This window comes from Clarias gariepinus, chromosome 20, assembly GCF_024256425.1.
Source record: "Clarias gariepinus isolate MV-2021 ecotype Netherlands chromosome 20, CGAR_prim_01v2, whole genome shotgun sequence".
NCBI lineage: Eukaryota > Metazoa > Chordata > Actinopteri > Siluriformes > Clariidae > Clarias > Clarias gariepinus.
The window spans coordinates 1,295,001-1,319,796 of NC_071119.1; the positions used below are offsets into that span (position 1 = coordinate 1,295,001).

Sequence of the window (24,796 nt, forward strand, 5' to 3'; positions counted from 1 at the left end):
CATGAACTTTGTGTGTCTCAAAGTGACATCAGCAGACTTGTAACAAGACACAGAACTACTGGCAGAGTTCATGACAAACCCAGGAGTGGAGCCTCCTGGCCATCAATGTCCCCTGACCTAAACCCCATAGAGCACGTCTGGGACCAGTTGAAGCAGAGACTGGATGATCGTACCCCAATCTCACGTGACCTGGCAGAACTGCGTAGAGGACTTGTGGAAGAGTGGAACGTATTGCCTCAGAACAACACCATGAGGCTAGTGAGGAGCATGAGACGTCGCTGTCAGGCTGTCACTGCGGCAAATGGTGGAAACACTGACATTGTCATTTTTTGTTATTTGGGGCTATCCCTGTTATTGTGTAAATTTTTGGGGTAATAAATATTAAACTAGCGAAAATGGTGTTTCTTCTCATACGCTATCAGTAATATCAAAGGGAAATTTTACTTATTTCATTCAAATTCAGAGCATATAGGAAAAGCAGTCATGTAAATAACAATGTCCCTAACTTATTGTAAGTATATATATATATATACACTCACCTAAAGGATTATTAGGAACACCATACTAATACGGTGTTTGACCCCCTTTCACCTTCAGAACTGCCTTAATTCTACGTGGCATTGATTCAACAAGGTGCTGAAAGCATTCTTTAGAAATGTTGGCCCATATTGATAGGATAGCATCTTGCAGTTGATGGAGATTTTCAGGGGCACAAAGCTCCCGTTCCACCACATCCCAAAGATGCTCTATTGGGTTGAGATCTGGTGACTGTGGGGGCCATTTTAGGACAGTGAACTCATTGTCATGTTCAAGAAACCAATTTGAAATGATTCGAGCTTTGTGACATGGTGCATTATCCTGCTGGAAGTAGCCATCAGAGGATGGGAACATGGTGGTCATAAAGGGATGGACATGGTCAGAAACAATGCTCAGGTAGCCCGTGGCATTTAAACGATGCCCAATTGGCACTAACGGGCCTAAAGTGCAAAGAAAACATCCCCCACACCATTAGACCACCACCAGCAGCCTGCACAGTGGTAACAAGGCATGATGGATCCATGTTCTCAATCTGGTTACGTCAAATTTTGACTCTACCATTTGAATGTCTCAACAGAAGTCGAGAATCATCAGACCAGGCAACATTTTTCCAGTCTTCAACTGTCCAATTTTGGTGAGCTCGTGCAAATTGTAGCTTTTTTTTCCTATTTGTAGTGGAGATGAGTGGTACCCGGTGGCGTCTTCTGCTATTGTAGCCCATCCGCCTCAAGGTTGTGCATGTTGTGGCTTCACAAATGCTTTGCTGCATACCTCGGTTGTAACGAGTGGTTATTTCAGTCAAAGTTGCTCTTCTATAAGCTTGAATCAGTCGGCCCATTCTCCTCTGACCTCTACCATCAACAAGGCATTTTCGCCCACAGGACTGCCGCATACTGGATGTTTTTCCCTTTTCACACCATTCTTTGTAAACCCTAGAAATGGTTGTGTGTGAAAATCCCAGTAACTGAGCAGATTGTGAAATACTCAGACCGGCCCGTCTGGCACCAACAACCATGCCACGCTCAAAATAGCTTAAATCACCTTTCTTTCCCATTCTGACATTCAGTTTGGAGTTCAGGAGATTGTCTTGACCAGGACCACACCCCTAAATGCATTGAAACAACTGCCATGTGATTGGTTGATTAGATAATTGCATTAATGAGAAATTGAACAGGTGTTCCTAATAATCCTTTAGGTGAGTGTATATTGTGTGTATAAACACACAGTATATGATATTATATGTACATTATTATAATTATATATGTTAACTATTTCAACATTCAATAAAACAGCTAAACTAACCGCGTTAGTTTCCTCAGGTTAGAAGTCAGTGTGTGTGTCAGTTGGTGTGTGTTTTTTGGCTGATAGAGAAGACACCGCAGTATAAGCTATTCTTTTGCACTTTGTTGTGTATGGTCCCAGGCAGCTGGAGATTTTTTCCTCCATTTTTTGCCGCTGGTTTGTGTGTGGTCGTGTGACTACATGTGGTTATTGTTATTGTGGCTGATGGATCAAACGGAGTCATGTGATTATTATTGCTGCATCTGATTGGTGAAACAGTCATGCAGTAGCTCCACAGGCTGCATGTCTAGAATAAACTGTTATAAAACGAGTCGAGTGTAGCCGAATGTAGCGGAGTTTAGACGAATGTAGCAGAGTGAGAGTAGTGTTTCTTCTTCACAAATCTATTCAAGTAAAGGTAAAAAATATGGTTTCGAAATGTTACTCAAGTAAATGTAACGGAATACATGTAACATGTTACTACCCACCTCTGGTGTAGTTAGTTTATGTGTAATGAGTGTGTGTAGTGAGTGTGCGTAGTTAGTATCTGTGTAGTATATGTGTAGTGAATGAGTGTTTGAAGTGAGAGTGTTTAGTGAATAAGTGTGTGTAGTTAGTAAATGTGTAATAAGTGTGGAGCTAGTATATGTGTAGTATATTTGTGTAGTTAGTGTAGTGTGTAGTGAATGAGTGTGTGTAGTTAGTATATGTGTAGTGAGTGTGTGTAGTGAATGAGTGTGTGTAGTTAGTATATGTGTAGTGAGTGTGTGTAGTGGCTGTTTAGTGAATGAGTGTGTGTAGTTAGTATATGTGTAATAAGTGTGTGTGTGTAGTTAGTATATGTGTAGTAAGGGGTGTGTGATGAGTGTGTGTAGTGAGTGTGTGTAGTAAGTATATATGTAGTGAGTGTGTGTAGTTAGTATATGTTTAGTGAGTGTGCAGTGAATGAGTGTGTGTAGTTAGTATATGTGTAGTGATTGTTCGTTAGTAGTTGTGTAGTGAATGTGTGTAGTTAGTTTATGTGTAGTAAGGGTGTAGTGAATGATTGTGTGTAGTTAGTACATATGTAGTGAGTGTGTAGTGATTGTGCATAGTTAGTATATGTTTAGTGAGTGTGTGTAGTTAGTATATGTGTAGTGAGGGTGTGTAGTAAGTGTGTGTGTAGTAGGTGTGTATTAAATGAGTGTGTGTAGTTAGTATATGTGTAGTAAATGTGTGTAGTAAGTGTGCATAGTTAGTATATGTGTAGTTAGTGTGTGTAGTGGGTGAGTGTGTGTAGTACATGTGTGTAGCTAGTATATGTGTATTAGGGAGTGTGTGTAGTAAGTGCACGTAGTTAGTATATGTGGAGTGAGTGTGTGTAGTTAGTATATATGTAGTGAGTGTGTGTAGTTAGTATCTGTGTAGTAAGTGTGTGTAGTTAGTACACGTGTAGTGAATGAGTGTGTGAAGTGAGAGTGTGTAGTGAGTATATGTGTAGTGAGTGTGTAGTGAATAAGTGTGTGTAGGTATTAAATGTGTAATGAGTGTGTAGCTAGTATATGTGTAGTATATTTGTGTAGTTAGTGTATGTGTAATAAGTGTGTGTGTGTGTGTGTGTAGTGGGTGTGTAGTGAATGAGTGTGTATAGTTAGTATATGTGTAGTGAGTGTGTGTAGTGAATGAGTGTGTGTAGTTAGTATATGTGTAGTGAGTGTTTGTTAGTAGTTGTGTAGTGAATGTGTGTAGTTAGTATATGTGTAGTGAGTGTGTGTAGTGAGTGTGTGTAGTGAATGAGTGTGTGTAGTTAGTATATGTGTAGTGAGTGTGTGTAGCGAGTGTGTGTAGTGAATGAGTGTGTGTAGTTAGTATATGTGTAGTGAGTGTTTGTGTAGTAGGTCTGTAATGAATGAGTGTGTGTAGTTAGTATATGTGTAGTGAGTGTTTGTTAGTAGTTGTGTAGTGAATGTGTGTAGTAAGTATATATGTAGTAAGAGTGTAGTGAATAAATGTGTGTGGTTAGTACATTTGTAGTGAGTGTGTAGTGATTGTGCGTAGTTAGTATATGTTTAGTGAGTGTGTGTAGTTAGTATATGTGTAGTGAGGGTGTGTAGTGAGTGTGTGTGTAGTGAGTGTGTAGTGATTGTGCGTAGTTAGTATATGTTTAGTGAGTGTGTGTAGTTAGTATATGTGTAGTGAGGGTGTGTAGTGAGAGTGTGTGTAGTGAGTGTGTAGTGTTTGTGCGTAGTTAGTATATGTTTAGTGAGTGTGTGTAGTTAGTATATGTGTAGTGAGGGTGTGTAGTGAGTGTGTGTGTAGTGAGTGTGTAGTGTTTAGCAGAACAGAGACTGTGTAAGTGTTAGAGTGTGGGATGAGGTCGTGTCTCTGTGTGTCTGTTCTGAACCTGACGTGAGCAGCTTTTCCATACGCAGCTACTGTCCATCATCTTACTCTCTGTCTGTCTCTCTCTCTCTCTCTCTCTCTCTCTCTCCGTGTCTTTCTATCTCACATGCCCCTGCATTGCAGTGTTAGCACTCGCCACACCGCACTGCTGCTGCTGCATTTTGGCACCAATCATCACTCTCTAATCTGTCTCTTCCTCTCGCTCTCTCTCTTCCAGTCTCCATCTTTCCATCTTTCCCTTTCCCTCTCTCTCTCTCTCTCTCTCTCTCTCTCTCTCACACACACACACACACACACTGTGTCTCTCCTTACGTAAATGTCTGATGTAAACTCATGTGATGCTCATGTGGTTCGGGACACAGATGGACTTATATAAAAAGATGCTGCCTATAAACGTCTGATGAACACTCATCACCTGCCCCCCATTATTGCTCCGTATGATATAAATATTTACCCCGAGGTCAGAGGTGACTGATTATGTGTACTTTGTTACTGTACATAAGCTCATATTTGATGTATGAGTAGTTTTATAAGAGGATTTTCTTTAACTTTTACTTTTACTCCACTACACCCTGCAGCACGGATCTGTACTTAACCAAAGTGGTGTGTAGGATTTAATGTCAGCACCTCCTGGATAGTATGTGTATGTGTGTGTGTGTGTGTGTGTGTGTTGACTTTTCCTTGAAATTGAGATTAGGTGAGACACACCTACTGTAATAACACATCGGGTTTGTGTGAGATGAGAACAGAGCTGTATGCAGACTGCCACGAAAAACACCACGTTTACAGCTGGAAAGAGAGAAAGAAAGTGTTATTATTATTATTATTATTATTATTATTAAAAGGCTACTGTAAGTGAAACTATTTGCCCTGGGGAATCTTTACTTTAGAGTACAGGATTGGTGTATTTTGCCTAACTATGCTTTCAGCTTTGTGGCAACAGTACTATAAAGACATGATTTGATGAGTTCAGTGTGGAAGAACTTGACCGGCCCGAACACAGAGCCCTGACCAAAACCCTATCAAGCATCTTTGGGATGAACTGGAACGGAGATGTCATAAACGCTTTACAGAATAAACGGGCACGAATTCCCACAGTCCAAAACCTTGTGGACAGCATGCCTGGAAGAGTGGAAGCTGTTAGAGCTTCAAAAGGGGAACCGATCACATATTAAAGTATATATACACTATATTGTACATATACACTATATATAAAACAGGTTCTACGAAGGCTTTCCACGAGGTTTAAGAGTGTGTTCAGTGTGTTTTCCAGAAGCGCATTTTTGGGGTTGTTGTTCAGTCACTGGGCTCGTCCCAGTAGTTCTAGTGACAGATACTCTTAATGCTTCTTCATACCATTGAAGACATTTTGGACAAGTTCATGCTCCCAGCTTTGTGGGAACAGTTTGGGGACGGCCCCTTTCTGTTCCAACATGACTGCGCACCCGTGCACAAAGCAAGGTCCGTAAAGTCCCGACCTCAGCCTGATAGAACACCTTGGGCATGAACTAGGGGCGGAGACTGCGGGCCACGCCTTCTCGTCCAACATCATGTGTCTCTCACCTCACAGATGGAATTCTGGAAGAACGGTCGAAAGATTCCCATAAACACACTCCTAAACCTGATGGAAAGACTTCAAAGAAGAGTTGAAGCTGTTCTAGCTGCACAGGGGGCGGGGCCACGTCATATTTAACCCTGTGGGATGAAGTTCATATGCACGTGAGGGCAGGCGAGCGAATACTTTTGTCTATACAGTGTAGTGTATTTGTTCTGCAGTACCGCCGTGTAACCACCAGGCGGCAGCACTGGCCTTAAAACGCTTTTTAAATTCTGTACAGCAGGCGGAAGCGGAAGTGCCGTAGCGGTCTCGCTCTCTCTCTCTCTCTCGCTCTGCTTCCGGTGTGAAAGTTTAGACTCACTTCGACAGTTACCTCCCGGCTAGAGTTTAGGGATTTCTGTTGATTTTATTTGTTTATCAGAGACTGAAATGAACTAAAGCTGGTCGGACAAAGAGAAGGTAAATAATGTAAAATTATTATTAGTAATTAAATTAACTTAATGACTTATACTCGGACAGATTGCTAATTGCTAACCAGATCACTTCAGCTTATGTGTATATTATTTTATTATTATAAGCCTTTAAATCTTATTATACAGAATAGTAAATCCAAAGGCTGAAATCTTTATAAATGTGTGTGTGTGTGTGTGTGTGTGTGTGTGTGTGTGTGTGTCAGTCAGTCAGTCACAGGACAGTGAGATGTTCAGAGATGTGCTTCAGATTTTAAAGGGGCAGTATGTGACTTTGTTACCCCTGTTATTACATTGTTATAGTCACCTTAGGTGAAAAGACACGATCTCGTCTCGGTTTATCACCAGATTGGTTATTTAATAAGCCCTGTCCTGTCTTCCATGACCCTGAACTCCGCACTGTGGGGGTGTGTGTGTGGGGGGGGGGGCGTGTTTACTTACGGTAAATACTCAGTGTTGGGTGGACTGACTGCGTCCAGCACAAAACTAACAGCTGAGGAACATCTGTACAGTCTGTTTAAAAAAAAAACACACAAGTGTATAAATATGCACATCCGGACACGCCCTCCTGATGTATGACATCATCAGACTAACTAGGAGGTGGGCGTGTTTATGTGTTGAATTTTCTGAGCTTATCTTATCATGTGTAGCCCCGCCCACGAAATTCCATGTTTCAATTCCAATACGGAAAGGCAGCGAAAAAAATGTTTGATTTAGGCTTTAGTCAAAAACATCAGACTGAATCTAAACTGATAAAATGATGTGTTGTTGTTGTTGTTGTAAAATACACTTTCTGTATGAAAAAAACAACAACATTCCAGTGAATTTGCTTGTGCAAATAGCAGAGCTGTCGGAAAACACCAGATGATGTGCAGAGTAAAGAAAAAACAAAACAAAAAAAGGTTGTGTGTATGAGAGAGAGAGAGAGAGAGATCAGATCAGACTGGTCAAACTGGAAAAAGTTAAATCAGAATTTATTTATTCCTTTATTTATTTGTTTGAACCTAAACGCTAGGTGGGTTTAACGTATGATCACATTACAGGGTCATCTAGAAGTTATTAGGCAGCAAGTGAAGACGTTGATGCAGGAAAAATGGACGTGTGTAAAGATCTAAGTTTGTCCTGACACACAGCTGTAGGTCTGGGTTTCACCCATCAGTATGTGAACAAAGTTTTTTTTGAGTGTGTGTGTGTGAAGAGAGACAAAGTTTAGACTGTGAGTGTCTAGATAGTCTGAAAAGTGTAAAGTGTAAAAACATCCACATAGGCGTTCTGCCGCTGTATGTGTGCTCGTGCAGCAGGTTGTTGGTTCTAGTGTTGTTAACTGAAGCAGATTACTGATCGATTGGTATTAACGCTCGGTGTCGCCTGGTCACCTGTTTGAGTTCACATCAGAGATTTTTTTTCTCTCTCTCAGGATTGTGACAGAAATATCCAGGGTACACTACCTTGTTTAAACTCCATGCTGACCCGTGCTTAAAACCCAAGAGCAGCATTTAAACACTACACACTCACTTTAATTAAACACAAAGGTGAAAACCAGCTGATTATATAAATGTTGTTGTTGTTGGGGTTTCAACAGCAGAACCTCTGACACACACACACACACACACACACACACCAGGTCTCAGTATGAACTGGTCTTATTGTCATGGCTGAGCAGTGTGTGTGTGTGTGTGTGTGTTAATTTGGGGTTACATCTCCTATATAATATGTTTGTATAAACGGTTGTGTGTGTACTTTAAGACGTATTAAATCGCCTCGGCGTGTGACCGTTGCTCACTTCCGGTTTGCGCGCGCTCGAGAGAGAGGCAGAGAGCGCGCGTGATGGGTAACTGCTCGAGCGTCGCGCGTGCCCCTTTGAGCGTCTATCGGCGCCTGTAATGGTGACGTCGACGTGGAGGCGGGGCCCTGCGAATTAACCGGCTCCGCCCCCACAGCTAATGAGTGCGTGGATTCTCTCTCTCTCTCTCTCTCTCTCTTTTTTTTTTTAAAGGCTCCTCCCCTTTTTGCCCAGCTGGCGGCTTTGTACGTCTGTGTCCGTCCTTCCGTCCGTGTGTGTGTGTGTGTGTGTGTCCCCTCCCCCTGTTCCTTCCCCTCTCTGTCTCTCCCTCTTTTTAATGGTGTGTGTGTTTGTGAGAGAGAGGAAGAGACACGGCGCAGTGGTGTGTGTGTGTGTGTCACCTGAAGGAGAAGAGAAAGAGAAATGTTAAGAGGTCGTGGAGCTAGAAACCCGCACGTGAGTCTATCTCTATAGCTTATTATTATTATTATTATTATTATTATGACCATCTGTGTCGCGTGATTTCTGGAGCGCGCGCTCCCTCTCTCTCTCTCTCTCTCTCTCGCGCGCGCGCGCGCGCTCTGGGTGGATGCTGGTCGTTCTGTGAGTATTATAGGATGTAGCAATCACGAGCCCCGGTCGTCATGGCGACTGAGCGCTCGAGCGCGTTATAACAGGCTGTGTGAGTGGAAAATGCTAAGCTAGTTGAGTCAGCACATCATCAGGAGGTTGGGTGTTTGTCATTAAATTACTGATAGACTGAGATCCTGTTTCCTCCATCCTACTGAAACAATGGTCTGACACACTGAACCCTCCAGAACACACACACCGTGACCTCGGACAGGGCGCAGCGGTGTGTGTGTGTGTGTGTTCTGTCTAATCAGACATGCTGATAACACTCAGACGGCCTTGATCGTAAGCGTGCACACCGTCTGACAAGTGTCTAAACAGGCAGGTTGGCTACAGGTGTGTGTGTGTGTGTGTGTGTGTGTGTGTGTAGGGGGAGGTGGGTGGCCTGTGGCCGGAAAAGAAACTAGTTTGTCCTGACACACAGCTGTAGATCTGGTTTTCACCCATCGGTATGTGAACAAGGTTTTTTTTTTTTTTGCTTTTTGTGAGTGTGTGAAAGAGAGACAAAGTATCAAAGAGCTTCAAAAAGTCAGAAATCTTCAAACAGGTCTGATGGGATCTGAATAAGTGCTGAGGGCTGTAGGCTCATCGAGCTGATGCCCCCAGGGCAAATATTTACTCCAAGTAGGGCATCTGAGGATTAAATCATGTGTAGGTCTGGTTCTAGATTTATCATCATCAGCGTTTGTTTTATTTAGTTTTTGTTTTATGAATGAATAAATAAATTTGCCTGCATTCATTTTAATACACAACTATATATACATAAACCATATCGTGTGTGTGTGTGTGTGTGTGTTGATTTTGCGTCTTTGAGTAAACACTAGTTCAGGAACTAACGTGTTTGTTCAAGCAAATGTGGTTATGTGGACATCTTACCCGCACACACACAGTGATGTCTTTTCCGTGAGGTAAAGTAAAAAAAAAATTTCCTAATGATCTGTGTGTGTGTGTGTGTGTGTGTGTGTTTGTTTAGGAACTGTACTACCTGCAGATGCAGCGGGCGGAGGAGAAGATGGAGCGTGAGGAGAGCAGAGGGACCGAGGAGCCCGGGCGGAGGCTGAAGGTGTGCGTGGCCACCTGTAACCGAGCCGATTACTCCAAACTCGCCCCCATCATGTTTGGCCTCAAGGCGCAGCCCGACCTGTTCGAGCTCGAGGTCATCGTCCTGGGCTCGCATCTCATCGACGATTACGGGTACACACACACACACACACACACACACACACACACACACACACACAGGCACTGTTCAGTATACTCATAATACCCATAACGCACTGTGGATTGTATAGGGCTCTATTACACACAGGGCATTCTGGGTATTCTGTATCTCACGTTGGTGATTTTAATAACCCCTCCCCCCTCCGTCTTTCTCTCAGTAACACGTACCGTATGATCGAGCAGGACGAGTTCAACATCAGCTCCAGCCTCCACACCATCGTCCGCGGTGAGGACGAAGCCGCCATGGTGGAGTCCCTCGGCCTGGCGCTGGTCAAGCTCCCGGACGTCCTCCACCGCCTCGCGCCTCACGTCCTGATCGTCCACGGCGACCGCTTCGACGCCCTCGCCGTGGCCACGGCGGCGGCCCTGATGAACGTGCGCATCCTCCACGTGGAGGGTGGGGAAGTGAGCGGCACCATCGACGACTCCATCCGGCACGCCATCACCAAACTGGCGCACTACCATGCCGTGTGCACGCGCGCCGCCCATACGCACCTTCTCGCCATGTGCGAGGATCACAACCGCATCCTGCTGGCCGGCTGCCCGTCGTACGACCGCCTACTTACCGCGTGGCACCGCGACGACTACGAGGACATCATCAAAAACTGGATTGGTGCGCGCGCAAACTGAATCCAGTTCATCACACGGACTTCACTAACGGGTGTGATCTCTAATCCCGTGTATGTGTGTGTGTGTGTTTGTAGGTGAAGGCGTAAAGGAGTCGGACTACATCGTGGCTCTGCAGCATCCTGTCACTACAGACATCAAAACCTCCATCAAGATCTACGAGCTCATGCTGACCGCGCTCATCTCGTTCGACAAGAAGACGCTCATCCTGTTCCCCAACGTCGATGCTGGTGACCACACACACACACACACACACACACACACACAATATTATACATTAAACATATGTTTGTGATGATGTAACCGGTTGTAAAATGTGTGTGTTGGTGTGTACAGGCAGTAAGGACATGGTGCGCGTCATGAGGAAGTTGGGAATCGAAAAGCACCCGAACTTCCGCGCCGTCAAACACGTTCCCTTTAACCAGTTTATCCAGCTGGTGGCTCACGCAGGCTGCATGGTGGGGAACAGCAGCTGTGGGGTGCGCGAGGCCGGCGCCTTCGGGACGCCCGTCGTCAACTTGGGCACACGCCAGACCGGCCGAGAAACAGGTGGCTAACGCTCACCCGTCATCTGACCACACACTCACACACCGAACGCGAAACTTGCACAGCAACACGGAGCTGAAGAGCACTCACAAGGAGCTGATAAGGAGTTTAAATAAATAAATAAACTGATGCATTTATCAAACACTTAACAATGACAAATACAGATAGTCCTTGAATTTATTCCCGCAAATACGAATGAACTAACATTCGTGCAGTTCCCCAGATACCAATATCTACATTTCCATACAGTATTTTCAATGTGTACGTGACGAACAAAACCAACTTACGAACGTGCTACTGCAACGGAACTTGTTTGTAAGTAGGGGACTACCTGCATAGATAATATTCTTAGTGTACATTCGTTCTGTTAACATGCTCTGGACCTCCACTGGAAAGTTTTATGTTTTACGTCATTATAGAACCTTTTTTTTTTTTTTAACCATAGTTCACTATCATACCCTACATCCATAAGTCCCCCAGATCTGCTCCTTTATCTAGGGAAAATCTATTTATAAAAATGCTTGGCTAAATAAATAGGTTTTTAGCCTGGACTTAAACACTGAGACTGTGTCTGAGTCCCGAACATTAATTGGAAGACTATTCTATAACATTAGGACTTTGTAAGAAAAAGCTCCACCCCCTGCTAGTTTCTAGCTTCATTATGCAAGGTACCAACAAATAGACTGCACCTCACTCAGATACAGCGGCATGAGACAGTTTAATTTGAAAAAGCCTTAAAAGTAGTACCCTAAGTAGTGTACATCTGGACTGTTAGGGGTTTAGGTTAATGTTCAAACAAAGATGCCATGGTGTGAAATTCTAAGCGTCCAGCTAATAATCCTGTGTGTGTGTGTGTGTATGTGTGTGTGTGTGTCCAGGTGAGAACGTCCTGCACGTACGTGATGCTGATACACAGAATAAGATCTACCACGCCCTGGAGCTGCAGTTCGGGAAGCGGTACCCCTGGTACGGAACTCGGACCCATGAATCGAATTGTCTGATGTTCTGTCGTCATGTAAGTTCCTCTCACTCTGTCCTCGATGTCTCTGCAGCTCCAAAATCTACGGGGACGGGAACGCCGTCCCACGCATCCTCAAGTTCCTGCAGTCCATCGATCTCTCAGAGCCGGTGCAGAAGACCTTCAGCTTCCCACCGGTGCCTGAAGACAGCGTGTCCCAGGACATCGACCACATCCTGGAGACGCAGAGTGCACTGGGCATCGACCTCGGTGGTACCAACCTGCGCGTGGGCATCGTCACCATGGCGGTACACACACACACACACACACACGGTAGTAATCTAAAGCAAAGTTATTGAAGGTTTTTACAGTTGGGATGGAGAACTTGTTTCTCCTGATTGAGGATGTTCTAAGGGATACAGGTTTTTCAGGACTGTTCATGAACTTTGTTTTAGTTTGAGTGTCTGAGGAACGATAGGTATGTTACCACCTGAGACTGATTCCATTCTTTCGTCTTACCTGATGTTTAAGGAACCTTCTTAGCAGAAGGATGTACAGAGTACACCAGCTCAGCTCAGGTCTGGGCGGGGCCATGGTGTGTTTTTTGTTTTGTTTTGTTTTTTAAACAGCTCCTCAGTTTGAATAAGCTCCGCCCCTCTGATTTTCTAGTGGCTCACAGTTTTAGGGTGTGTGATTCTGAAGGGTTTTAGTTATTCTGGAGACGATTTTGTCAAATTGAAGTTTATTAATGTGTGTGTGTGTGTGTGTGTGTGTGTTACAGGGGAAGATCATGAGGAAGTACTCTCAGCCCAACCCTAAGACCTATGAGGAGAGGATGGAGCTCATACTGAGCATGTGCAAACAGGCCATGGTCGATGCCGTCAACCTCAACTGCAGAATCCTGGGAGTTGGTATGTCTGTCCGTTTATCCATCCATCTATTTATTTATCTCCCACTATTCATCCATCTATACTTTTATCCATCCAACATTCCGTTCGTCTAATTGTTCACTCTTACTATCCATCCGTCTTATTGTTCACATCCAACATACTGTTCATCACCTTACTGGCCATCCATCCCTTCATCCTTCCATCCATTCATCAATCCATCCATCCATCCATCCCTTTACCCACCATCCTGTCATCCATCTATCCATTCATCCCTTTACCCTCTCATCCATCCATCCATCCATCCATCCCTTTTCCCTCCCATCCATCCATCCATTCATTCACCTAACCATCCATCCATCTCTTCACTCTCAGATCCCATACATCCATCCCTTCACCCTTCTATCCATCTATCCATCCATCCATCCATCCATCCCTTCTCCCTCCCATCCATCCATCCACGCATCCGTCCCTTCACCCTCCCATCCATCCATCCATTCATCCACCCAACCATCCATCCATCTCTTCACTCTCAGATCCCATCCATAAATTTACCCTTCCATCCATCCATCCATTCCTTCACACTCCCATCCATCCATCCATCCCTTCACCCCATCCAGTCATCCACACATTCATTCCTTTACCCTCCCATTCATCCATCCATCCCATCACCCCATCCATCCATCCCTTCCTTCACACTCCCATCCATCCATCCATCCCTTCACCCCATCCACACATTCATTCCTTTACCCTCCCATTCATCCATCCCTCCCTTCACCCTCCCATCCATTCATCCATCCCTGCACCCACCCTTCCATCCATCCATCCGTCCATCCCTGCACCCATCCATTCCTTCACCCTCCCATCCATCCATCCATCCATCCTATCACCTTTCCATTCATCCCTTCACCCTTCCATCCATCCCTTTACCCACTATCCTGTCATCCATCTATCCATTCATCCCTTTACCCTCTCATCCATCCATCCATCCATCCATCCCTTTTCCCTCCCATCCATCCATCCATTCATCCACCCAACCATCCATCCATCTCTTCACTCTCAGATCCCATACATCCATCCCTTCACCCTTCTATCCATCTATCCATCCATCCATCCATCCCTTCTCCCTCCCATCCATCCATCCACGCATCCGTCCCTTCACCCTCCCATCCATCCATCCATTCATCCACCCAACCATCCATCCATCTCTTCACTCTCAGATCCCATCCATAAATTTACCCTTCCATCCACCCCTTCACCCTTCTATCCATCCATCCATTCCTTCACACTCCCATCCATCCATCCATCCCTTCACCCCATCCAGTCATCCACACATTCATTCCTTTACCCTCCCATTCATCCATCCATCCCATCACCCCATCCATCCATCCCTTCCTTCACACTCCCATCCATCCATCCATCCCTTCACCCCATCCACACATTCATTCCTTTACCCTCCCATTCATCCATCCCTCCCTTCACCCTCCCATCCATTCGTCCATCCCTGCACCCACCCTTCCATCCATCCATCCGTCCATCCCTGCACCCATCCATTCCTTCACCCTTCCATCCATCCATCCATCCATCCTATCACCTTTCCATTCATCCCTTCACCCTTCCATCCATCCCTTTACCCTCCCATCCATCTATCCCTTCACCCTCCCATCCATCCATGCATCCATCCCTCTCTTCACTCTTCCATCCATCCATCCATCTTATCACCTTCCCATCCATCCCTTCACCCTTCCATCCATCTCTTCACCCTCCCATCCATCCATTCATTCATTCATCCACCCAACCATCCAACATCCGGTTGATCATCTTACTGGCCCTCCCTCCATCTCTTTCACTAACTAGTTATTTCTTTAGCTACTCCTCCGAACTTGTCAGATCACGTAATGTTACTCCCTCATGGGTCGTTGTTATGTTATGTCTGTTAAAGCACAGTTATTGTCCATTCATTCATCTCTCTCTGTCTCTGTTTGTGTGTGTGTGTGCTGTAGGAGTGAGTACAGGGGGCAGGGTGAACCCCCAGGACGGCGTGGTGTTGGACTCCACTAAGCTGATAAACGAGTGGAGTCACATTGACCTGCGCTCCCCCGTGTCCCAGTCTCTCCACCTCCCGGTGTGGGTGGATAACGACGGAAACTGCGCCGCGCTCGCTGAGAAGAAGTTCGGCCACGGGAAGGGCGTGGAAAACTTTGTCACCATCATCACAGGGACGGGTGAGGACTCTTGCGCTGTACTCCCTCGCTAAGATGATGATGATGTGTGTCTGTGTGTGAGATAAATAGTGTGTGTCTGCACAGGAATCGGAGGCGGGATCATCCATCACGGCGAGCTGATCCACGGCAGTACGTTCTGCGCAGCGGAGCTCGGACACATCATGGTGTCTCTGGACGGACCGGAGTGTTCCTGCGGGAGTCGCGGCTGCGTCGAGGCCTACGCGTCTGGGCTAGCGCTGCAGCGAGAGGCTAAGAGACTGCACGACGGTAAGACGCAGCCGTGTCTGTCAGCTTTCTGTAGGCCAATCAGGAACGAGTGTTTTAACGATGTGTCATTTACAGAGGACCTGCTGCTGGTCCCGGGGATGAGTGTGAACAACAAGGAGCAGGTCAACGCCTCGCACCTCATACAGGCCGCTCGCCACGGGAACAGTAAAGCAGAGGCAGTGCTCCGGACAGGTGACACACACACACACACACACATGCAGTCTCTTTCTCTCCATTCTCTGGATTCACCTGTCTTTTTGTGTTTTCTTTTTTATTATCTCTTTGTCTCATTCTTTTGAACTCTCCTCTTGACGTACTGTTTCTTTTTCTATTATCACTCTTTAAAATCGCCTGTCTGTCTCTCTCTGTCTCTCACAGCGGGGACGGCTCTCGGCGTCGCGGTCGTGAACATCCTCCACACGGTGAACCCGTCTCTGGTGGTTCTGTCCGGGGTTCTGGCTCAGCACTACGAGAGCAACGTCACAAACTTCATCAGACAGCGAGCCCTCGCCTCCGCCAGAGAGGTCAAGGTCATGGCGTCTGAGCTGGACAGCCCCGCCCTGCTGGGCGCCGCCAGCATGGTCCTGGACTACACTACACGCCGCACCTACTGACGCACCACGCGCCGACACCGAGGGCCAATCTGACTCTTTCTGTTTCTTTTAATATTTCCTGAAGTCATTATTTTTCTAATGTGTTGGGGATCAAACCATTAAGAAGGAACTCCGGAAGCATTCACGGATCCTGAGGCAATCGGACAAGACGCTGAGACTCGGAACGAATCAAATGAGACGCTTAAAGACTCCGAGGCAATCAGACAAGACGCCTGGAGACTCTGAGTTAAACAAGACGAGATGCTCGGAGACTCTGAGCCGTGCAGTGTCTCGTCTGATTGATGCTCGGAGACTCTGAAGCAAATCGGACGAGACGCTCTGAGACTCTGAGCTAAACAAGACGAGACGCTCGGAGACTCTGAGCCGTGCAGTGTCTCGTCTGATTGGCTCTGAGCCTCCCTAGCTTCTTGAAGGAACTCCTACAAGTCACTTTATGACTCTGTGCCAAAATAGTGAAGGCTCACATCCAACCATGTGCAACAACCCGAGAGCCAATCAAACAACACACAGCGAGACGACCAGTCAATCAGAAAGCTTGTAGAGTATTTAAGACCAAACAGACACTAGACATTCTGAAATTTCTTTAATTTAACTGGAATTTTTTAAAAAAAACATGCAACAAAGTAATTCTTGTACATTTTTGGTTATATATTTATTTTGTAATTATTTGTGCTCGGCTCCGCCCCCTCATGCTGGCCTTTGCCCTTTGGTGCCTTTGAACAGTATTTGGGATCAAACAATATGAATACGAAGTGATTTTTAATGTGAATTTGTTGAAGGAACGCGTCACGCAGGACTGCTATAGCGATCGGTTAGCATGTGTTAACTAACGCGAGCTTTTAAGATTTTATCTGAAACCTAGATGGTGGACAGTTTTTTTTCTCTCCCTTTGTCTCTGTCTTTCTCTGTCTCTGTCCCTCATGTGTTTGTAGACTTTCCTGGTCTGATCGTTGTTTACATGGACCTGATAAGCTCTGTGAAGAAAAGCCGCGCGATGAAGGAAGACAGTGTTACTTCATGTGTCGTATCCCTGAGGCCGCGTCCCCATTCTGTCCCGCACACTCCCTCGCCCTCTTTTCCTCAGAGGTGTGCACTTGACTGTGCTGCGCGTTCCGTTACTTAATTCGAGAGGACAGGACGACGAGTGTGCGTGTTTAAACACAAACAGAACTGACGCACAGACAAATGCATCTGGTGTGTAATCATGTAATCTAGGGCGGGGCTTAACTTAAATTCTATTAGCCAATCACAAGCTGTACTTTGTGTTAGCATAATTACACCGAATGTTATTTGGCTCAATAGCAAACATCGCTAGCAATTAATGAAAGAACTTCATCCAGTTTTATTTTTAAACTAAATCTGTTGTTAGCTTGGCAATTAGCCACGCTTAGCTGGTATTATAAAAGTACAGTATTTTTTTTTTAACAAATATCTTCTCATTTGAAGATATGACTGATGAGAAAAGTGAAGCCCCGCCCCTGGTTACTCACCGATGCCCCCATTACTCAGTGTTTTCTTGTACTGTCACTTTAAACAAAGTTCCACCAATCGCACGTGTTCTCTTGTTATACTATCCATGAAGGTCATTATTCTAATAAAGCGATCTGCTCAACGGAATTGTGTTTTTGTTTGGTTTTTTTTTTACATGTAAAATGGTTGTAATTTTCATTTTAAAAATTATATAATATGTATATGTGGAATTTTTTAAAAGAGGGATCAGGATTTTGTTTTTCAGGAGTTATTTATCGCTTATCAGCTGTTTTAGCTAACTAGCTAGGAGTCTGGTTTCCTGCAGTAATTTGCATACTGGATGGTGATTGGTTGGGAAATGTTTTGTGACATCACATTCAGAGATGAAGTATCGCCTTCCCTGGTGTTGTAGTCAATGATTTGAGTGGAGGTTAGGCCACGCCCATTTAATAAGTGCAGTCAGCTGCTTTTTGAGGGTTTGATCACATTTTTTCACGTTTAATTTTTATTTTTTTACATCGTGTCATTTGAATGTCAACGACGATTTGAAAGAGGTCGTTATTCATTACAGTGTATTTTTAAAATACGTTATTTAACTATGCTTAAATGCCATGAAATGTTAATATTTAACTAGCTCAAGTAAAAACCCCTCCTGCTTAGATAAACACTTTGAGACGGGGAAGCAGGATGTTGCTGATATTATCAGGATGTTTCATAAAGGGATGATACACACCGCACTGAAGAACAACCCAACCATAAAGCTTTTACAATTGTTCTTTATTGATTGATAAAGCTGGAACTACTGACGTCTAAATCTAATATAAAAATAGTGTGCCACTATGGATTCAGCTTTCTGTTTCTATACCAGCCCTTTACCGTGGTGTAGCATCTCCTCTGATTTTCAAAACAGTTTAAAGACCAAGTCTGGAGTTTTTCCTGATATACAGTACAGCTGCTGTTCTCTATCGGTGAAAGATCTCAAATTAAAATTTTATTTGTCACATACACAGTACGATATGCAGTGAAATGCTTAGACAACTGCTCGTGACCTAAGAATAAAATAATAGGAAATAAATATGAAAATTAAAATAAAGGGTAAGTTTAACTAGGGAAGAATAAAATAAAAATATACAAATAAAAGTTAAAAATAAAATAACTGTACACAAAAATACACAATATAGAAAATATATGGAGAATATATGAAAAAAAATGTAAAACAATAAGAGCGGCTGTATGCACTTATACACCGCCAAACCATCAGAGATGCTTTCTTTTGAACTGAGCTCTGATAACACGCTGGAAGGTCTCCTTCCTCTTTAGCCCAGAGAACATGGCCTCCATGAGCATCCAACAAAGGTCTTCAGTTTTGTCCCTTGCACACAGAGGTTTCTCCAGTTTCTCTGAATCTTTTGGCGATGTTAAACGCTATAGACGATGAGATTTGCAAAGCCTTTGCAATTTGATGTTGAGGAACTTTTTAAAGTCTTCCACAATATTTTTACGCACTCTTTCACAGATTGGAGAGGTTCTGCTCATCTTCACTTCTTTAAAGCCCTGATGCTAGACGCTGTCCCTGCTTCAGAATGTCTTGCTTTATCAGCCATTGTTGCCTCTGTCCCAACTTTTTTGACACCTGTAACAGGCATCAAATTTGAAATAAGCTCATTTTGTGCATAAAAGTGTAAAAGCTCTCTCTTTAAACATATCTTATGATCTCTGTTATATTGTAAACATATTCTAAATATTGGCCCATGTAGGGGTTTTTTTTCATAAAAAATTTTCTCAACTTTTTTGTAAATTTGGGTTGTAAAAGTCCACTACACAGGGTATGAAATAAGGACTACCACACAGTGAAATGTCTTCTTCACATATCCCAATTAGGAAACTGGGTTCAGAGCGCAGGGTCAGCCAGCTTATAGCACCCCTGGAGCAGATAGGGCTAAGGGCCTTGCTCAAGGGCTCAACCATGGCAACTTGGCAATGCTGGGGCTCGAACCCCCGATCTTCTGATCAGTAACCCACAGCCTTAACAGACAGCCACCACAGCTAAGACTTTCCATTCACTTTACTACAATTGCATTACATCCTCAAGTGCACCAAAGCAACTCTGATCAGATAATGGTTTGTGGAACCAACCGGAACCCCTGAAGTCGGCCGCCTAGATAAGGTGTATCAGGCATTGGACTATGGCTCGGAAGGTCCCAGGTTCAAATCCCACGACCACCAAGTTGTTCCTCTTGGGCCTTGATCTAGGCCCTTAACCCCCTCATTACACTCAGATGTATTATGAGATTTAAAAAATCTTCACAATGCTCATGGGATGTAAGCGAGAACATGTGCACACGTCCGACTTGGAAGTTGTGTTTCTCATGAGATGTTCCATTTCTTCTTTTCTCTCATCACATGCCTTCATGTCTTTTATTCTTGTCTCTTTATTTCTTGTATCGTCTCTCTTTTAAATCCTGTTGTGTCAGTTATTGCCTTTCTTCTTCTCTTACAATAGACGAAAAAGAAAACCACGTTTCCACTAAAGGCACACCTTTAAAACCTGAACCGCGGGGCTAATTCTTACAACAAAAGAAGAGATGAATAAAAGAATGCGCTGCTTTGTGTGGGAGATGTTCTTCTGTGTTTCTTACACGAAAGAATGATCTCGACAAATCCCCTGCAGTCGCTCAGAACCACACCACGGCTGCACGCTCTCTGGACACGACAATGGAGTTACGTAACAACAACCTGAGGATCTGCATTTCTGTCGTCACATCTCGCAGGACGAGCTTCTGCCTGACTTTTGTTCTGGTTTCAGGAATGACTTATTGAAATCTAAAAATAAGATTTTCTTTCTTATGTTAGGGTAAATATTATGTTATCTTTTTCTTCTGTATATAACTTTCCCATGCAAAAAAAATGCATGAAAAATCACGTAGCTTGAAACCAATTATGTTGAAGGCGCGACTGGTATCGTGAGTTGACTATTTCGAAACAGTTTCCGCTAACTGAAAAAATACCCTTAAACTTGCTTTACTCGGCTTTTCACTGACGCAAACAGGTTTTGAACGGCTCCTTTTGAACTTTTGCCAAAATTTCTTGCTAAATTTCATATTTTAAGGTGAAGATCTGTAAGGGAAGGCATTTTATAGAATTTTAATAATATAACCATAGAATATAGATATATTATGATCTATGATGATGATACTGTATATGATATGATCGTATTATTATTCAAATATTATCATATAGGTATGTAACAAATAGCAATATATTTAGTATTCAAATATTCATACAAGTTTTTCTTTTCCTGAAGTGTGAACATTCTTTATAATCGTGATTCTGACTCTGTATTTAACTAAATAGTAAGATATAGTAAAAACATATAAGCTCTGATATTATTTCAGAAATATATATATATATATATATATATCTTCAAAGTTTTACACAAAAATCTTTTACTTTATAAATGTAACAAATCTAATTAAATCAAACAGTTACTTCATTTGTCTAATCTTAAGCCATTTGTTAAATTAAAATTTCCTTTGGGATGAATAAAGTATCTATCTATCTATCTATCTATCGTGTTTTTGTGATATGAGTTTAATAGATGTTTGTTGTTGGTGTCGACCTGGTCCCAGTCTGGATCCTGGTTTCGATCCTTTGTATCGGATCAGCACCACATTTACATAAAACAAATAATTACCAGTTCACTAAAACTCACTTGCTCAGTTGTTTACTCACATGTTTATTATGTTTTTTTTTTTTTTTCAGGAAGATTTCACACACACACACACACCTGATAGGATAACCTTTTACACGTTTACACTCTATTTTATTAGATTAAACTCATTTTGGTTAGTAAATCAGTGATGTGTCTGCCTCAGTTCTAAGATTTTACTCTAAAAATAAAATACAGGAAAAACCTGCAGGTTGTGTTGGGGGCGTGGCCATCAGAGTGTCACGTGCCGAACAGGGACTCTAAATATGAAAGCATGGCGGGCGTGGCTTCGTGAACAAACCCGGAAGTCCTGGCGCTGTCACTCCGTGTGTGTGTGTGTGTGTGTGAGAGAGTGTGTGTGAGTGTGTGAGACTCTACCGGTGTGTGAGCTTTAGTCTTACAGGTGTTTCTGTACAGTGTGTGTGTGTAGTGTGTGTTTGTAGTGTGTGTGTAGTGAAGATGCCCGTGCAGTTCGCGCTGTGTCCCGGCCGCATGATCGGAGCGGATCATCCGTGTTTTATCATCGCGGAGATCGGACAGAATCACCAGGGGGACATCGAGATCGCCAAGAAGATGATCAGGATGGCCAAAGTAAGAACATCTCGCCCGCGTTACGTCACAGGAAATCAGCCGATTCTGCAGCTTTAGTCCGGTTTATTTTCATTTTCATGGTTAAAGTTAAATAAGTGTTAAAAGGTCATTTTTTAAGAAAATAAGTTTTATTTTGGATTGACTGGTTAAAACCCGAGCCCCTTTTTTGTTCTAAATTAAACATTTTATATTAAAGAAGAATAAAATCAGATCGAGTGGGCGTGGTCACTGACCACTAGTCATTGGACGCTTGCGTCACTGGGAGGCGGGTCTTGTGTGACTGGGGGCGGGTCTTGTGTTTCTGGGGGCGGGTCTTGTGTTTCTGGGGGCGGGTCTTGTGTTTCTGGGGGCGTTCCTAATCATCATATCCATCATCCCCGCTGCTTCTCGGACTGACGCGTCAGTTAATTCATTATTATAATCATATAAATTTAACAGTAATGTAATTCAAATCTACTTCAAAAATATTATATATAAATACAGACTCAGGAAAAAAATATACACACTCCAGGAAAAGAAAAACTTACATCTATTGCTATACATTATATATATATATATTAATATACTGTATATGATGCTATAATAATATTTTATTAAAATTATATACACATCATACTATTTACATATTTATGTTGTATTTATTTCTACTGTATTTACGCTTATATTTATATATCCTAAAGTTTTTCATTACATTACTGTTAAAATTTTATATCATTTACACACACATACACCACATAAATCATAAATTGGCTAAAATATAAACCTGACGTTCTAGTGTCTCACATGTAGCACACATTATTATATAAATATAATCTGAATATAATAATTTTTACATTGATAATCGAGATGAAGCGGCCGATCGGTCGAGATGGGCGATCTACAGATCAGCCTCGGATATAAACCTGTCGGTACAGAACGCACAAGCTTTAGAGTGAGAAAGTGAGAAAACTTAATTAATGTAACTCGTTCTTTATAACATTACTCATTAAAGGTTTAGAAACGCTACAAAGTCGGTGGAAAATGTAACATCCGATCTGGATATTTATAAAATCATGATACTAATAGAATTGTGATTGTAATAGAATCGGTGCGGAGGTGTCCAGAGAATATGATATGTGGTATTAATGTGGATTAAAATCTGGTGTATAACTGGGTGTAAATGTGGTGTGAATGCTGTGCAGGAGTGCGGTGCGGATTGTGCGAAGTTCCAGAAGAGTGAGCTGGAGTACAAGTTCAATAAACACGCACTGGAGAGACCGTACACCTCCAAACACTCCTGGGGGAAAACGTACGGAGAGCACAAGCGGCACCTGGAGTTCACACACGAGCAGTACAGGGAGCTGCAGCGCTACGCTCAGGACGTCGGGATCTACTTCACCGCCTCGGGCATGGACGAGGTCAGGGGTCTCTGTCTCCGTCTCTCTCTCTCTCTTTCACACACACACACACACACACACACACACACACACACACACACACACATACACAAAACATCACCACAACACAAAATAATGCTAGAAAAGCATATTTCCAACTTTATTTATTTATTCTTCAGATAATCATGTATAAGAAAAATTACAGATGGTAGAGACCTCTACTGTACATTAACCCCGTAGCAGAGTTTCAGTTGTGTGAGTTTAAGTAATGAGCGCCCCCTGCTGGTTACAGAGTGATTAGCTCTCCACTCGTATCTCGTTGTTCCTGTAGATGGCTGTGGAATTTCTTCATGAACTCGACGTGCCTTTCTTCAAAGTCGGCTCCGGAGACACCAACAACTTCCCGTACCTGGAGAAAACAGCTCAGAAAGGCGAGGCTCTTTTTCTACGCTTCAGTACAAAAAAAAGTTATATTATTTATCATAAATAAGTGCATTCTTTGATTGATGTATATATATGTGTGTGTTTTCTCCCCAGGTCGTCCGATGGTGGTCTCCAGCGGGATGCAGTCTATGGAGACGATGAGGCGTGTGTATCAGACAGTGAAGAAACACAATGAGAATTTCTGTATTCTCCAGTGTACCAGCGCCTATCCTCTCGAACCCGAGCACGTCAACCTGCGTGTCATCACGGTAACACCGCTCTGTGTGTGTGTGTATATTTAAATATAAATATGCATGTATGTATGTGTAATAAAATATTTACACTTATTCCCACAGGAATACCAGAAAGAGTTCCCGGACATCCCGATTGGTTACTCGGGTCATGAGACGGGCATCAGCGTGACTGTGGCGGCCGTGGCCCTGGGGGCGAAGGTGGTGGAGCGTCATGTGACCCTGGATAAGACCTGGAAAGGAAGTGACCACTCTGCCTCGCTCGACCCCTCTGAACTCGCCGAGTTGGTACGATCCATCCGAATCGTGGAGCGGGCGCTAGGCAGTGGTGCAAAACATATGCTGCCCTGTGAGGTGCCTTGCCATGACAAAGTGAGCAAACACACACACACACACACATACAAGGGTTAGCGAGTGGTGTATAGTAAGTGAGTGAGTGACCCCCCCCTCCACTTCTCATTCTATCTCTGTAGCTGGGTAAGTCTTTAGTGGCGAAGGTGGCGATCCCTAAAGGAACCGAGCTGACCCTCGACATGCTGGCGGTGAAGGTGGCCGAGCCAAAGGGCATCGCACCGGAGGACATTTTCGAGCTGGTGGGAAAGAAAACGCTGAAGGACATCGGCGAGGACGAGAGCGTCACCGAGGATGCGGTGGAGAACCACGGCAAACGAGCTAAAGTGTAAAGCACCTCGAACTGTCCTGTGTGACGCTGATGGCCTTCAGCCATATGAGGATCGCCGCAGTGCTGCCAGCAGGGGGAGCTGCAGAATACCGCTTGATAGTGTCACTGAATAAAGAATAAAATCCAAAGCAGACCGGTGTCCTGTCTTCACTTGTTCGTCTTCTTCTTCTTTGTCTTTAGGCTGTTCCCTTTCAGGGGTCGCCACAGCGAATCATCTGCCTCCATCTAACCCTATCCTCTGCATCCTCTTCTCTCACACCAACTAACTTCATGTCCTCTCTCACTGCATCCATAAATCTCCTCTTTGG

The 24,796-nt window shown here is 43.8% G+C and overlaps 2 protein-coding genes across 3 annotated transcripts; both read left to right on the forward strand.

The window, feature by feature from the left end:
• The first annotated feature begins 6,089 nt into the window (after positions 1–6,089).
• Positions 6,090–17,603, forward strand: gne (glucosamine (UDP-N-acetyl)-2-epimerase/N-acetylmannosamine kinase). Of its 2 annotated transcripts, none has more exons than XM_053480290.1 (12): positions 6,090–6,217; positions 9,615–9,835; positions 10,021–10,475; positions 10,567–10,719; positions 10,826–11,038; positions 11,914–12,001; positions 12,088–12,301; positions 12,775–12,904; positions 14,884–15,105; positions 15,190–15,372; positions 15,448–15,564; positions 15,751–17,603. In XM_053480290.1, the coding sequence occupies exons 2-12, from the start codon at positions 9,633–9,635 to the stop codon at positions 15,984–15,986; spliced, it is 2,214 nt and encodes a 737-aa protein (XP_053336265.1). In that variant the 5' UTR covers positions 6,090–6,217; positions 9,615–9,632; the 3' UTR covers positions 15,987–17,603. The 2 variants fall into 2 exon arrangements, with proteins under 2 accessions (XP_053336265.1, XP_053336264.1); XM_053480289.1 differs by lacking the exon at positions 6,090–6,217 and adding an exon at positions 8,293–8,467.
• A 3,890-nt stretch (positions 17,604–21,493) lies between these two features.
• Positions 21,494–24,619, forward strand: nansa (N-acetylneuraminic acid synthase a). The gene is made up of 6 exons (XM_053480094.1): positions 21,494–21,756; positions 22,938–23,153; positions 23,464–23,563; positions 23,670–23,824; positions 23,912–24,178; positions 24,280–24,619. The coding sequence occupies exons 1-6, from the start codon at positions 21,625–21,627 to the stop codon at positions 24,487–24,489; spliced, it is 1,080 nt and encodes a 359-aa protein (XP_053336069.1). The 5' UTR covers positions 21,494–21,624; the 3' UTR covers positions 24,490–24,619.
• Positions 24,620–24,796: the final 177 nt, after the last annotated feature.